This window comes from Ursus maritimus, unplaced genomic scaffold (genome assembly GCF_017311325.1).
Source record: "Ursus maritimus isolate PB19 unplaced genomic scaffold, ASM1731132v1 scaffold_2, whole genome shotgun sequence".
Taxonomy (NCBI): Eukaryota; Metazoa; Chordata; class Mammalia; order Carnivora; family Ursidae; genus Ursus; species Ursus maritimus.
Genome location: NW_024424452.1, coordinates 4,750,396 through 4,764,997, shown reverse-complemented (window position 1 = coordinate 4,764,997; position 14,602 = coordinate 4,750,396). Strand labels below are relative to the sequence as shown.

General features: G+C 58.0%; 1 protein-coding gene across 2 annotated transcripts in view; it reads right to left on the bottom strand.

The window, feature by feature from the left end:
- Positions 1-14,602, bottom strand: part of LOC103670091 (Grid2 interacting protein) — a 38,851-nt gene that overhangs the window by 10,148 nt on the left and 14,101 nt on the right. The window contains exons 1-7 of one of the 2 annotated variants that reach the window (XM_040634762.1): positions 14,245-14,258; positions 7,209-7,457; positions 6,879-6,964; positions 4,335-4,404; positions 3,589-3,683; positions 3,095-3,278; positions 268-422 (exon numbers count right to left, since the gene is read on the bottom strand). In XM_040634762.1, the coding sequence (XP_040490696.1) occupies positions 268-422; positions 3,095-3,278; positions 3,589-3,683; positions 4,335-4,404; positions 6,879-6,964; positions 7,209-7,457; positions 14,245-14,258 (853 nt within the window). Of the gene's footprint in view, positions 1-267; positions 423-3,094; positions 3,279-3,588; positions 3,684-4,334; positions 4,405-6,878; positions 6,965-7,208; positions 7,458-14,244; positions 14,259-14,602 lie in introns of those variants that run through there. The other variant, XM_040634761.1, reaches the window with a different exon arrangement.

Sequence of the window (14,602 nt, the reverse complement as noted above, 5' to 3'; positions counted from 1 at the left end):
CATTTTGTGGGTGCGAAGGCTGAGATTCCGGGCAGATAGGTGGGGTATCTAAAATCTAAGGTAATGTGGCAGACGCTACTTAAGCATCAAGCTGGGAAGGCACGTCTGTGGGGCCAAGTGTGCGACCAGGCTGGGTGCACCCAGCATGTGTCCACAGGCCAGGGGGGGGGCGCATCTGTCTGTGGGAGACGCCCAGGTCGGCTGTCATCCGAGAACAGGTGCCTGGCTCTTCACTGGGTGGGCTGGGCAGGGGGAGGGGCTGCTCACCTGTCATGGCCGTGTAGCCCAGGAAACATGCAATTTTCTCCTGGCAGAGCTCCTGCTCCTCGTAAGTCAGCAGCTGGTAGATGAACTGCCAAAGAACTTGCTTGACAGGCGTGTCCAGCACAGGGTAGACGTCCACGATGAGGGTGTCGATGTTCCTGGGGGAGGGCGCAGGAGCAAGGGCTTCATGACTCAGGGCTCGCCATGGGGGGAGGGGGAGAAGGACAAGGGGGCACTTCCAGGCCATAGAACCCACCCCTGCCAAGACAGAGAAGTGGGGAAGGTGGGAAGGCAGGCTCTGGCGATGCCCCCCCCCATTCAAATCCTGGCTCTGCCACTTACCAGCCAAGTGACCTTTCTCAGATTACTTAATTCCCCTGTACCTCAGTTTCCTCTTCTGTAAAATGTGGATAAAAATAGCATCTACCTCACTGTACAATGAAAACACAGAGTGTATTGGCTAAACCAACTCACTATAGCAGGGATTGGCAAATGATGGCCCACAGCCCAAAATCTGGCCCACCTTCTGCTTTTGTAAAAAAAAAAGTTTTATTGGAACACATCCATGACTGTGTGCTTACATATTGTCTATGGCTGTTTTCGAGCTACAACGGCAGGGTTGAATCTTTCCTATGGAGACCATATGGCCCACAAAGCCTAAAATATTTACTGTGTGGTCCTTCGTAGAAATAGTTTGCTGATCCTCACATTATATGGGAAAATAAAACTGGATCCGGACATAACACCCCACATAAGGATGAACTGTAGGTGGGTACAAAACAGAGTACGAAAAATACAATGGTAAAATTCATAGAAGACAGTGTGGGAGACCATCTTTTGGCCTAGGGTTAAGGAAAGAGTTCTTAAAATTTTAAACACCAAAGCCGTAAGGCCTAAAACGTACTGAATTTGATTTGACAAAATCAAGGATACCTGTTCAAAGAAGCCCAACTTGGACACGTTGATATTAGGTATAAGAGAAGTAATAACAAGTAACGAATGGGAGAAGATGTTTACGATGTCGGAAATCAACAAGGAGTCAGTCTCTAAAATATACAAGGAACTCCGGCAAATCAACAGGAACAAAAAGCCCAGTAAAATGAAAATGGGCAAAGGGTCTCAGCCGGTAATCGACAGATAAAGAAACAGAAAACGCGAACAAGGACATTCAGAGATGTGTAAAACAGTCATTTCAAAACCCCAGATAAAATAAGAAGATGTCACTTTACGCCTAAAAGACTAGCATGAGCGGAAGGCTGGATGGTGCCAAGTGTTGGTGAGGACGTGGAGATGAGGGAGCCCGGGTGCCCTGTAGGTGAGAGACGGCTGTGCTCTGGGGAGCAACTTGGGACGACCTAGTGAAATTTAAGGAAACAAATACTTTAACAGCCAGCAACGCTATTCTTAGATATAAATTCCGAATGAGTCGTACACAGCACCACGGGGAAATGGGCACGATGATGTTCATCCCCGCTACTGCGATGGAGGAGAGTGGTGACAAGCGGGTGTCTGTCACTGGCAGGTAAATAGATCAGACCCGGACCCTGATCCACAGGAATCTGGCTGCAGTTGTAAACAACGTATTATGTGTACATAGAGCAACACAGACAGATCTAAACATGTAGCACTTGGTGAAAAACAAAGTCACACACAGACTGCGCACGGGATACCCACAATTGTGATGTGGCCCAAAAATACATCCCATGGGGGGCGCCTGGCTGGCTCCGTTGGAAAAGCATGTGACTCTTGAGCTCAGGGTCATGAGTTCGAGTCCCACGTTGGGTGTAGAGATTATTTAGGTAAATAAAACTTTTAAAAAAAGAATCCTTTTGAAACAGCAATGCCTATGCTTCAAGAACACATCAAACAGAAGGACTCCTGTTAAACTCATCGGACTCGTGGCCTTGGGAAGGGGAGGGACACAGAAGAGGGAGTGGAGCTAAAAGGGAATGAACGAAAGGTGGAAACAAGCCAAGTGTCCATCACAGACAAATGGACAGACAACATGTGGTCTATCCACACAATGGAATGTTATTTGGCCATGAAAAAGGGAAGAAGTAGAGGCTATAACTTGGCCGAACATTGAAAACAGGATGTTGGGTGAAAGGAGCCAGACAGAATACTGTAGGATCCTATTCGTATGAAAGCCCAGAGTAGAGAAAGCCACAGAGACACTAAAGTAGATTCGTGGTTGTTGGGGGGGACGAGGGGGAAGGGGAGGAAGAGGAGGGGGTCATAGTGAAGAGGTGCAGGGGGTTTCTTTTTGAGTGAGAATGTTCTAAAACTGAGTGTGGCGATGGGTGCACAGAGTTGTTAACTAAAGACCAGTGTGTTGCACACTTACACGAGGGAGTTGTGGGGCATGTGAATTATACCTCAATAAAGCTTTTTAAGCAAAAAAGAAAAGGATGAGGGGTTTGCACGGACAATGACAATGACCCTGTGGACCGAGGAGCGTGACAGATGCAGGCTGCCGCCACTCAGGGACAGAAAGGAAGACACCAAACCAGCCCCCCAACAGGCCCGGCTGGCCGGGGGCAAGCGTCCACAGGCTAGTCCTGTGACCCTTCCACAAACAACACCACAGAGGTCACCGGTTCGCTTGACAGAGGCTGGGTCACGTGGCTAGGAGGGTTCAGAGTCAGGGTTTGTGGTCGGGCACCTTGACTGCCCACCACCCCGGGGCCCCTGGTACCAGCAACTGCTTTCTGTGAGTGTCTCCCAGGAGAAGCGGGCTCAGGAGGCATGGGCAGGGAGACCCGGATGGCGAGTCTGGGCAGGACTTGGGGCCCACCCCAGGAAGCCCCCACCACCACTCTGGCCCAGCCACCTGTGCTGGAAGAAGCTCTCCAGGGCCCGGCAGACCCCGTAGCGCTCAGGAGGCGTGAGTAGGTGCTCCAGCTGCTGGCTGAACGTCCTCCCCTGCACCCGGATGCTGGAGGGCAGGATCTCTGCCACCCATTGCAGGGAGGTGAGCGCCGAGGACGGGTTGGGGGAATCCAAGGAATCGGAGTCTGTCGGGGCCACAGGCAGGAGAGGCACAGGTGACCCAGCATCCCCGGGTCAGATGCGGTTGCTCTGGCAGCCGGGGGGAGCGCCGGGCACTGGGAGACACACCTCCTGCCAGGAGCTGGGGACGGGGATGGAGGGACAGCCCCAGGCAGGGCCCTGAGGCCACCCCACTGGAATCTACAGCACCACCTGGGAAGGGCAGCTGCGGGTTTGGGGGGAAAGCAGAGTCCCCTGCAGACTTGTAAGTCCCACACGTGGAGGCCCTGGCAGGGTCTCTGTGGGCCACACACCAAGTGGCCGTGGGTGTCTCACCGCTGGCAAACGGGACAAGCCCCTCCTCCACCACCAGTGTGGGCATCGCGCCACTGCCTTGAAGCATGGACACCACCTTGTCATGGGAGCAGTTCCTGCCAAGAAGAGATGGCCCGGGAGGGCCTGACCAGCATGAGCAACGTCCACGACCACCCACCAGCTCTCCCTGTCCTGCCTGTGGAGGCCGCTCAGCAGTCCACAGCTAGGCCAGGACCAGAAGCCAGGGTCCTGCCTCTCCTGCTCATTTATCTCCTCTGCAGGAGAAGCTCCAGGCTCAGGACGAGCTGGACACTTGTCATGCAGAGGGGTTGTGCCCATGTCATCCCCAGGCAGGACTCTCCTTCAAGGGCAAGACACTCATGGTCCATTTAATTCTGTGTCCCCTGGGCACCAGGCTGGCTCAGCTGGTAGAGCATGTGACTCTTGATCTTGGGGTTGTAAGTTCTAGCCCCACATCAGGCATGTAGCGATTACTTAAAAATAGAATCTTTAAAAACAAAAACAAAACAAGAACAAAAAACCCCTCTGAGTACCTTGCATGGAGCTGGGGTATTTTCTGGTTGGAAGGATGAACTGACATCCTGTCTAGTCTGAGGGAATAGATTCAAGAGTCCCCATAGGAAGAGGGGCAGACCCTGGGGACAAACTGGTCATAGGAAATCAGGACCACAGCCTAGGTGTCTCAAGAGCCAGGAGTCTTGGAGGATGTTTGTCACCAAGCTCTGATGTCCCCAGTAGCCTCTGACCTCATGTCCAGTCCATTGAGGAAGAGGATCCGGTCGCCTGACTTGAGGGACGCATTGTCAGCCGGGCTCCCTAGAAGCAAGAAGAGAGCACGTGCTGGTCAGCTGGGCAGGGCTGCGCTCTGTGAACCCGTTTTACAGGTGCCAAATGGGATGAGTGGCAAAGGAGAGCCAAATTCAAGTCAGCAGATCCCACATTAGACCCAGCACTCCTTTGCTCTCAGCTACTCTGAGCAGGAAGTGAGCCCCTGGGTGGGGGTGGGAGGGTTTGGGGCTCAGTGTGGACCACTGGCAGCCCTGAGCTGTTGGAGAAGGAGGAAAAAATAAAGAAGGTCTTGGGAGCCTTATTTCCGCAGCATCCGTGCACCTGCTGAGAAGCCCACTCCTACTGTTCTCTGCCCTGCACATAAAGGTTCACATCATAGATTCCTCCGTACCTCTGTCATCAGGAGAACATGCACTTGCGTACAGGGAGGCAGCTTCCTCCTCCAGGCTGGGAAACATGGTGCATTAATCATGCTTGTTTGTCTCTACTTCCTGAGGCTTTGGCATCTTGGGGCATTGCTGACCCTGGAAGCACTGCCCTTCTGCGGCTAACCCATGTCTACATGGTAAATAACTGGCTCCAAAGAGTGCCTCTTGTATGCAAACCAACCAATCCAGAGCCCACACCCAACGCCCTTCCCTATGGGGCTCTCATACCCTGGGCCTCGACTGTGCTCTGCCCTAATCTCCCAGGGCCAGGTACCTGCCGACTGACTGGGGACAGCTCCTGGGCCTCAGAGCGTGCTCCAACCAATCCTATACCTGCTTAGCCTACCTTGCCCGATCCTTCCCTTACCCCGTGTGGCCCTGCGTGGTGTGGCCACGCCCCCTCCTTTTGGGAACTGTGAGGGACAAACTCTTTTTCCAATGGCCATTGTCTGGGGACGGGGCTGGTAGTTTGCTCCTGTGGATGTCAGGGTTCTTTCCTTTTTGCCTCTTTTATCAGCTGTTCCTCTACATTTGATTTGGAAGCAAGAGCGGGAAGTGACAAATGCCTAAAGAAAATGTACTCTCAGACTATGAGGCATTCTCTTGTGAGGCTGTAGGGACTGTCAGGGGAGGAAGAGGGATGCTCAGGGAAGACCTGCTGCGGAAAGGGGAGTCCTTCCCCCGGGACTGAAGAGGGGGGCAGGGGACAGGCGATGGTGGTGATGAATCCACCCTGGACTGTCTGGAAGTTTGGGCCAGCCTGGGGTGGGAGGGCCAGAGGGGTTGTAGTCGGGGATTCAAGATCACTGGATCAGGAGTCAGGAGATCCCAGGTTCTGGTCCTTGCTTTGCCAGAGCCTCTAAGGGCCTCAGTTTCCCCATTTGTAAAAGCTCTCACTGAAGCATCCGTTTGGCTTCCTATGACAAGGAAGGCGTGGGGTCACCCTCCTGGAGGCTGGGTTGGGGAACGTAGAACATCTGGATCTTAAACATGGCCCCAGGCAAAGTATCCCTGGCTGCACCCCACATGGGGGTGGTGGGAGGTGGCAATGCTGGTGGTGGCAGAGTTGGGAGAGACAAAGAGGAGAGAGGACTCATTTCTAGAGGACCAGCCCTGCGCCTTTGTGTCAACAACTGATGCACAAATCCAAGAACTGCAACATGTCAGTCACCAGACTCGGTCTCAAAGGGATCCGACGGCCGGAGCAATGAAGCAAAGGCACTAAGGCACTTTCCTGGGGATCAGAAGATCCCACCCACAAATCCCTGCACTGGAGGTGTGAGATGAGGAAGGGTAGAAAGGACTCGGCATCAGCAGGGCCATCAATGGGGATGTGTCACCAGGAGCATCATCCGCAGGTGCTGGGAGGGTATCGGTGCAGGACAGAGAGAGTGGGTGACCCAGCCCTAGGGGTGATTACAGGGAGGGAGAGTTCAGTTAAGCACCAGGAGACATTTCTGCCCCCCCCCCCCGGAGAACTTCCACAATGGAATGGGCTGCCTCAGGAAGAAATGAGTTTCTCCCCACACTCCCCCCACCCACCCTGGAGAGGCAGGAAGGATTTCTGCATGGAGAAGGCTCTGCTTTCTTCAAGATGTCACCGTTCCAGGAGCAAAAAGATGCAGGCTGCGTGGGGGTAGGAGGAGACTCCTGATTGGGGGTAAGGGCCGGGGTAGTGGGCAGAGGCCCTGAGGGCCTGGTGCCTCTCTAAGTCTAGCCTGCCCAGCAAATGCCAAGTTCACAGTGGGCACCCCATACAGGCAGGTTGATTGGGTACAGCCTGGGCAGGCGTCAGGTGTTCTGGCTACCCCAGTGCCTGGGGCAGTGCCCTCGGCCCTCCCTGTGGACGTAGGAAAGGTTTGGATGGAGAACTTGGCTCTCTTGGCTCAAAGGTGACCCTGAACTTGGAGGGGGTTTGCCCCAACTCGCACGGTCCCTCTGGGATACTTAGAGGACACGGGCTACATAAAGTTAGATCCTGGGGGCAGAAGCGGGGGTGGGGGAAGATGGGTTACTTAGTATGGGTGTAAGAGAGTCCTTCACCCCATCCTGGACAACCCGCCCACCCCTCACCAGGCAGGACAGACTCGATCCAGACAGGCCCGTGACCGCGCAGCGTGAAGCCGAAGCTCTTGTTGCCCTTGTAGACTCTGACTGTCCTGGGGAGAAAGAAGGGGCGGGGTGGGGGGCTGGCAGCGTGCCCTGCCCTGGGGAGAAGGAGGCTGGGGGGGGGGGGCGTAGGGGATGGAGAAGTCCCGTGTCCTGCTCCCCTTAATCTCTCTGGCCCCCCACCCCCATCTCACCCCCGCGCCCACGCCCCGACCCCGCGCCCTCTGCCCAGATCTGCATCCCAGCCCACCGACTAGGAGGCATCCGCGGCCCCTGCCCGCGAGCCCCGCGTACCTGCGCGTGCCCCCCGGGCCCGCGCGGCCGCCCAGCAGCGAGGCAGCCTTGCGCGGTGGCGGCTCGTCGGGGCGGCGCGGGGCGGCGCTGGCGCGAGTGGACACCAGGAGGCGCTCGGGCCGCTCCTCGCTGCGGCTCCGGCGCAGCCGCTGCGCGCCCTGCGCCCGCCGGGCGCGGCAGAGCTTGCCCAGCAGACCCTGCGACACCACCTCGTCGAAGCGCGCCCGGTGCTTCTTGGGGATGAAGATCCTGCCGGCGAGGACCGCAGAGTCGGGACGCGCCCCCAGACCGCGCCCCGATCGTGCCAAACCGCGGCCTAAAAGCTCCTTCTCGCGGGCGCCGCCCTAGGCTCTCCCGCCCCTACACAGGGGTAACAGGGGAATCAGCTGAAGGCACCTCACTCTCCCGCTCGGTGCTGGGACTTGCGCCCCAACCGGCCTGGGCCACACCAGGACCACGGGGCCTGGCTCTCCACCTCGGGAAAGTCACAGACTGTCCGCCTTACTCTGGCCTCGGGGGACCTCAGTGCCCCCGAAGCCCGTCCGTGGACCTGTGCCTCCTCCTGCCTCCGTCTTCCCATTTCTGGCCTCTCCCCTACGCCCTCATTTCATGCCGTTGCACCTGCCGGCCAAACCCCAGCCAGGCGTCCTCACCACCCATCTTCTTACCTGATCCCAGGTAGCTCTGCTGGAGGAAACTGGAGCCACAGCCTGGCCTGGGTCAGACCTCCCCCAGACCCTCTTCACACTCCTGGCCTTCCTGCTTGCCTCTCTGGCCAGCCCTTTCTACAGCTGCGGCCTCAGAATTTGCCAGGACCGCCACATCCAGTCCTACCTCTTACACTCTTGCCCTGGCTGTTGTCCTTGCCCGGTACACTCTCTGCCTCCTAGTTACACTGGGCTCGACCTTCAACACCCAGGCTAGCCTTCCTTCAGTTCAGTCCTACATGCTTTAGTAAGACCCTGCTGTCCATGACAGCCAGGCACTTGGGTTCAGGCTGAAGGCACTGTGGTTCCCGCCCTCAGAGAAGCCACTTGGAAGTGGTGAGAGGCAGTGGGGAGGCTTAGGTGGACCCTGTGTGGGGTCTACACCCTGGGATGATTCCCTGGTACCTGGGGGTGTCTCCTTCAAGGCTGGAAGCTCTCTGAGGGCTAGGTTTGTAGCTTGGCTGGGAGCCACAGTGACCAGTCAGGGTTTGGCACAGGGGAGGGACTCAGTGACTCCGTAAACAAGGGGTCCACCAGCAGCACAGCCATCCCACCCAGTAATGGCAGCAGTTAACATCCTGCTGGACTCCCCTGTCCACTGCAGAGGATCCGGGGACTCAGAGAAGATCTGTAACTTTCCAGGGTGACACAGCTGGCCCTTGGCACAGCTTGGACAGAAGGCTAGCCTCTGAGCCTTGGCCGAGGGCCTCTGACATTCTGGTGGCTAGTGCGGCCTCCCTGGCCACATCCCAACGTTCCCTTCCATGTTCTTTGTACCAGGAGCCACGGCCAAGGGCATGGTGGGGGAGGAGGGAGGAAGACGTGAACGGTGGCTCTGCAGCTGGAACACAACCCCTCTGAGGTCATCCAGTGGCCCCCACTCTGTTCCCCGACCTCTATGGGTAGGATTAATAAGCCCAGGCAGGCAGAATAAGCTGCCTGGTGCGAGGGAAGGGATGTGGCTCTTGCAGGAGGAGGGTGCACCAGGGCTGCCCCCAGTGAGCTCTGCTCCAGGTCTGAATGTTCCAGGTGACCAGGAGGCCAAGATGAAAGGCCTGCTCAACTCTTCCAGGACCATTCTGGCCTGATGCTCATCCTTGCCCACCCACAGCGATTCCTGAAATTCTAGAGCCTCGGCCTCATTCCCCAGATGGTCGCTCAAGGTCTCCAGAGCCTGACACCTTCATATGCCTGGACTGCACATTCCCCATACCCTCCCAGACCCGCCACATGCCTCATGCCCAGGCAAAGGAGAGATGACAAGCCAGAAATTGTCCACCTCACACTTTGAGCTCCAGCCCCAGGCTCCAGAAGGCCCTAGGTCCAGCCTGGGCAGGGGCCAGATGTCCATCCCAGCTCTACCCTCCAGCAGCAATTAGAAAAGGTGTCCCCCCACCCTCACTCCCCCCGCTCCCGGCCCCAGAGTGGTAACCATGGTGAGTCACCAACTGCACAGGTGGGAGAAGACTGGTGGCTTTTTCCCTGCTTGGTGTCCTTGGAGCTAAGCCAGAGGCCAGGGCCGCCTTGTGAGCCAGATGCCCTTCCTGGCTTGTGTTGGCTCTCCATGCAGCTCTGTCTGGCCAGGCACCCCAGCCCTGGGTCTGCTCTGAATCCACTAACCCAGGAGAGCCAGGCGCAATAGGGCTCTCGGACCACTGTGGCAGATCGCTCCTCCTCTGACCCTGACAGCATGGCTGCCCCAGGACTTCCAGGTCCCTGCTACACCAGCAGGCTTCTCTGAGACCACAGGACTCTTCCCTGGCCACACAGTGACGTTTCAGTCAGTCAGTTCTGTTCCCTCTGCCTGGGGGGTCAGGTGTAAATCCGTGTCCAGGTTCCTCCTAGGGGCTGTCCTAGGGTCCTCTCTCTCCACCACATTCCCTGCCTCTGCTCTCCGGCCAGTTCCCTCGACCCGCTCAATTGCAGGAAGAAAAGAGGGCTTTTCAGTCCCAGCCCTTGGTCCCCCCCTCGGACCCCCATCCCAGGGGCGCGTGCAGGTTTCAGGCATCCAACGCGGGGAACTTGCCCCCTTGTGCCGGGTGGGTGTCCACCTCAGTGCCCCAGCCCCACCCCTTCTCAGGCCGCCTGAGGCGGGTCCGCCGCGCCTAGGGCGCACAGTTCCCGGGGGCGCGGGGCGCGGTGGGGAAACTACCGAAAGTGACGAGAGAAGCCCTGGTCCTTCCCCATCTGGAGCCGGCGACGGCGGCTTGGCAGGTGCCGACAGGTAGGGGTGGCCGAGCCCGCGAGCAGAGCTAGGGCGCCGCGACTCCACGAGCCTCTGCCGGGCAAGCGCACTCGGCCCCTCCCGAGCCGGCCCGGCCCGCGGCCCCGCGCCCGCCCCCTCCGGGTGGCCCCGCCCCGCCCCGCCCCCACGGGGGACCCTACAGCTAGCTCCGGGGGAACTGGGGCGGTTCGGGGCTGTCAACACTGCTTCCTCTCGGCTCCCTCCATCCATCAGTCTCTCCCCAGGTGTCTGGCCTCCAACCTCTCGGGCCGGGGCGCCCAGGTCCCCTGCACCGTGGCAAGTCCCCGGCCCCTGGCTATAGCGAGACTGAACCCCACTGTTCCGAAGAAGCCCTTTCTTTTGTAGAACACGGGAAGGCTTTCCGGAGGGCGTGGCCTTTGCGCTAGGTTTCAGGGAGTGGGTCGGTGAGGGGAAGCCCCTCTCACCCACCCAGGGGGCAGCGCTAATCAAGAAGAGGTTAGAGAAGGAGGCCTTGAATGCCACTGCCAGCCGCTGAGTGTGAACTCGGGGGGGGGGGGTTCTAAGGATTTAAGGAGAGGAGGAGGGACCCCAGAGGTTTTGGTGCACCAGGGGAGTGGGTGAGGCTGGGAGAGGAACAGGGAAGGTGTAGGGTGGGACAAGTGGCTATATTCTAGAAACACAGAGGAAGGAGATGGTATAAGATCTGGTGAGTGAGTGGAAATGAGGAGGGGCAGCCGGGCTGGACAACTCCCAAATGAGGGGGGCCAGAGGGCCTCCTACTGGAAAAGAGGGAGCTCAGGGGAGAAGGGGATGACAAGAAAGGGAGTCTGGACGCTTCCTTTGTCTCTGGGCCTGCTACTGGAAGTCAGAGCAGGAGCAGACCCCAGGGAACCCAGTGAATTGTCATTTCTCAGTGATCCAGTCCCACTTGCCTGCGGGAAAGGGCACATAGTACCAGGGAGCCAGCCCAGGGGCTGAGCAGCAGCTCCTTGGGGGACATCAGCACAAGGCTCTCTCCTCACCAGGAGTTAGCCACTACCCAGACAGACAGGAGCGCAGAGGCAGAAAACCCTGGGACCCTCCCTCTGTCTCAGTCACTGGGACAAAGGGGCATCTTACGTGGTTCTGCCCATAGCTTCCAGCAGCTGGTCAGACCGGGTGCTCTGTTGAGACCACGCTGCCCAATGCACCTCAGCCCCAGTTCCTGGCCCCAGCGAGGCCACCACACTCCCATGATCAACCAGGGCTGCTTTTCTCCCCGGCAGCAGCAGCAAGCCAGAGCCAGCACATATGCCGCATCCTCCCAGGCCTTGTCCTCAGCCCTGCCAGGGAGAGGAATGCCTGAAAACCTCTATAGTGAATATGGCTCCCCGACATCTGCACAGCCACAGCCGTCCCATCATGACAGAGTCATTTCGGGTAGTTTGGTTCTGGGTGCAATGGCCCAGCATCCAGAACCAGGCCAGCCCAAAGCCTCTGAAGACTGTCCACCTCACTGTGGGCAGAAGAGATGTGAGCGTGGAGCAAATGCTCATGACTGAATCTGGACAGAGGCAGAAATGCACACACAGCTTTGGGGGCCAGTGTCCTTGTCACCCCTTATCCCTGTCCCTGTCTGTCCACACCGCACAGCACCCCTCTGTCCCAGCGCCCCAGCACACAGGGAAGGCATCAGATGGGGATAGCGGCTGGTGCATCAGAGAGCCCCAGACAACAGCTGGCCTTTGCTGAAGGGCCCGCCCCCACGCGAGGGGAGGCTAGGAAAGGCAGATCACTCTGGGGCAGAAGCTCTCAGTTGGGGATTTTGCCCTCCAGGGGACATCTGCACTATCTGGAGACAGTTTGTGGTCACAAAATGAGGATTGGGATGGGGAGTGTGCGACCGGCATCTAGTGGGTGGAGGCCAGAGACACTACAACATACAGGCCAGCCCCCAACCACAGAGGATTATCGGGCCCCAAATGTCAAAGGTGCCATGGTTGAGAACCCTGCTCTAGGGGAAGCCCACACTAACCGAGCACATACTATCTCCCCACAGTTTCACAGAGTTCTCCCGACCACTTTGATTACGGTGTCTCCAACATTTGTCATTAAAGCAGAGGAGGACGGAGGGGGCACAGGGGTTCCCTCACACCCTCCCCCAGATTCTCAGCTCATCTCTTTTCTGCTTCCAGTTGGGAGGGTTCATTTCTGTGATTTCCTACCAAGAACCCTGCTGGGAACATGAAAGGATGACCAACCCCGTTTTACAGACAGGCTGTACAGGTCAATGAACCTGCTCAAGGTTGCACAGCCTGGGTGCAGCTGGGGGGTCCAAGCTGGGTCTGTGGAGATTCCAGACCGCAGCTTCCTTCTCCCACCCGCCGGCCCCTCCCTCTCCTTCCAGATTTCCTGAAACACAGCAGAAAACGGGGCTGCCTTTGCTTTCCTGCTCCCTCCTAACTGCGTCACACTTCCCAAGCTGCCTGGCCTGGCCCTGTCCTAATTAGAAAGTCATTTTATCACTTCATCAAACTGGGATCCCTTTGGGGATAGACCCAAATTAGGCTCTGAGCTGCAGGGTGAACTGCCGTCGTGGAGGAAGATGAGACCCTTTGCTTCCATTACCACCACTGACCCAAATCCTACGCTCACGGCAGCACTGTCCAAGAGAGCTTTCTTCCACGATGGACATGCTCTAAATGTGCATGAGCCTGCACGGCGGCCACGAGTCATATGTAGCTAGTGAGATTGAGAAGGTGAATTTCAAATTTTATTTAATATTCATTAAATTTAATTTAAAAAAGCCACATGTGGCTACTCTGCTTCATGGTCTCACTGCTCCTCCTCCTTTCTCCCCAAGTCTTCTGATTTGGCCACTGGGACCCCCTCTTGGAGGTCACACAGTGACTTGGGTGGGTTCTAGCCTCTGCCAAGCTCACACACACACACAGGCACACACATGCACACACAGCTTCACCTACCCTTTGCGCTCACTCTCTCACGTAAACCCTGTCTCTCCTCAATGGGGCATCCTGAGGCCACAGGTGTCACTCTTTGCGGCCACCTATCCTAGGAAAGGTGGTTCACGGCCCGCTACTGTTGGGTACTCAGTGTTGGGTACGGAGTGGCACCACTCTGGCCATGGCAGCGTCCACTTCTGTGGCTAGATGCCTGGCCCTGATGAACTTTTCTTGGGGACTCTTTCCACCCCCATAGGACATGCTGCCAGAATCTGAGGGTCACTGAGCCACAGCAGTGGCACCTGCTGCCTCCTCCAGGGAGCTTACCCTGATTGCCCCCCTGCTGAGTTAGCCCTGGGCTGCTGGCACTCAGCCCTCAGAATCACAGATGACTGTCTCTGTGACTCCTCCATGCCCCCTGAGAGCTCTCCCCTAGAAGTGTCTGCATGGGGATCGCTACTGCCACCCCAGCATGTGGGCCACCAGAGCCTGGGGGTGGGGGTGGGGAGATATAGGGTAAGGAGGTGGGGAGTGAAGTGGCTGAAGCCAGGCTGCCAAGATACCCCTCTTCCTGCAGAGCCCAGCTGGGCGCCGCCCCCTCCTCCAGCATCCTCCCCAATTTTCCTGTCGCACTTGACTCGCGCTGACAATAGAGGCTGCTGTTTCATCGTCCCCAGCAGCTCCCCGGGGATGCTGCGGGGACCGGGCATCCCTAGGTGTCTAGGGTTCCCACTTCCCAGGCTCTAAATCGAGTGCACCCAAGGGGGTGCCTCCCCCACCCTGGCTCTTCCTGACCCGCTGCCAGCGGTCGCTTGGGGACGAACTGCAGACGGGAAAGCAGGCGTGTCGGGAGGCAGACAGGCTGCCCCGGGAGGCAGAGGCAACACAGACGGAAGCCAGGGCAGCTCCAAAGGGAGATGAGGGGGACCGAGAGGGCCCCAGCTGAGTCCGGCTGCTAGCAGCCTTGCAACACGCGCGTGCCAACTTCCCAGGGGACAGCCAGCGCCGACGCCCCTGGCCCAGCCCTGGTAGTGACGGGTGGGGTGGGGGGCTGCCCATCCATCATCTCCCCAGGGAGCCCTCAGCACCAGAGCATCATCTCCACTGCAAATTAGGCTGTAGAAATAACTTTTTTTTTTTCTCTCTGGATTTTCCTAGCAAGGGGCAGACCCCTAACTCACCCCAGGCAGCTCATGGTGGCCTCTTTCGGTGGCCTTCTGCGCTCCGCTGCAGAGCCGAGCCGCTGCGCCCGCCTGGGCTTGGGGGGGGTGGTGGTGGCCAGCCCCGTCCCTGACATTGGCCAGGCCCAGAGGGAGGGGCAGGCTGCGGGGTGAATGGCAGGAAGGGGAGGGGGTGGGCTGAGCCCAGGAAGGGGGAGGGGGAAGCAGTCGCAGGCCCTGGAGGCAGGGCGGGGAGAGAAAGGCGCCCCCCCTGCAGGATCCCGACAGGGAAGGCATCACTCAACCCCAGCGGGGGCCTGATCAAAGCTGTGCTGTGCAGGGCAGTGATGCCCTGGCAGGAAAGTGGGGGGGGGGGGGG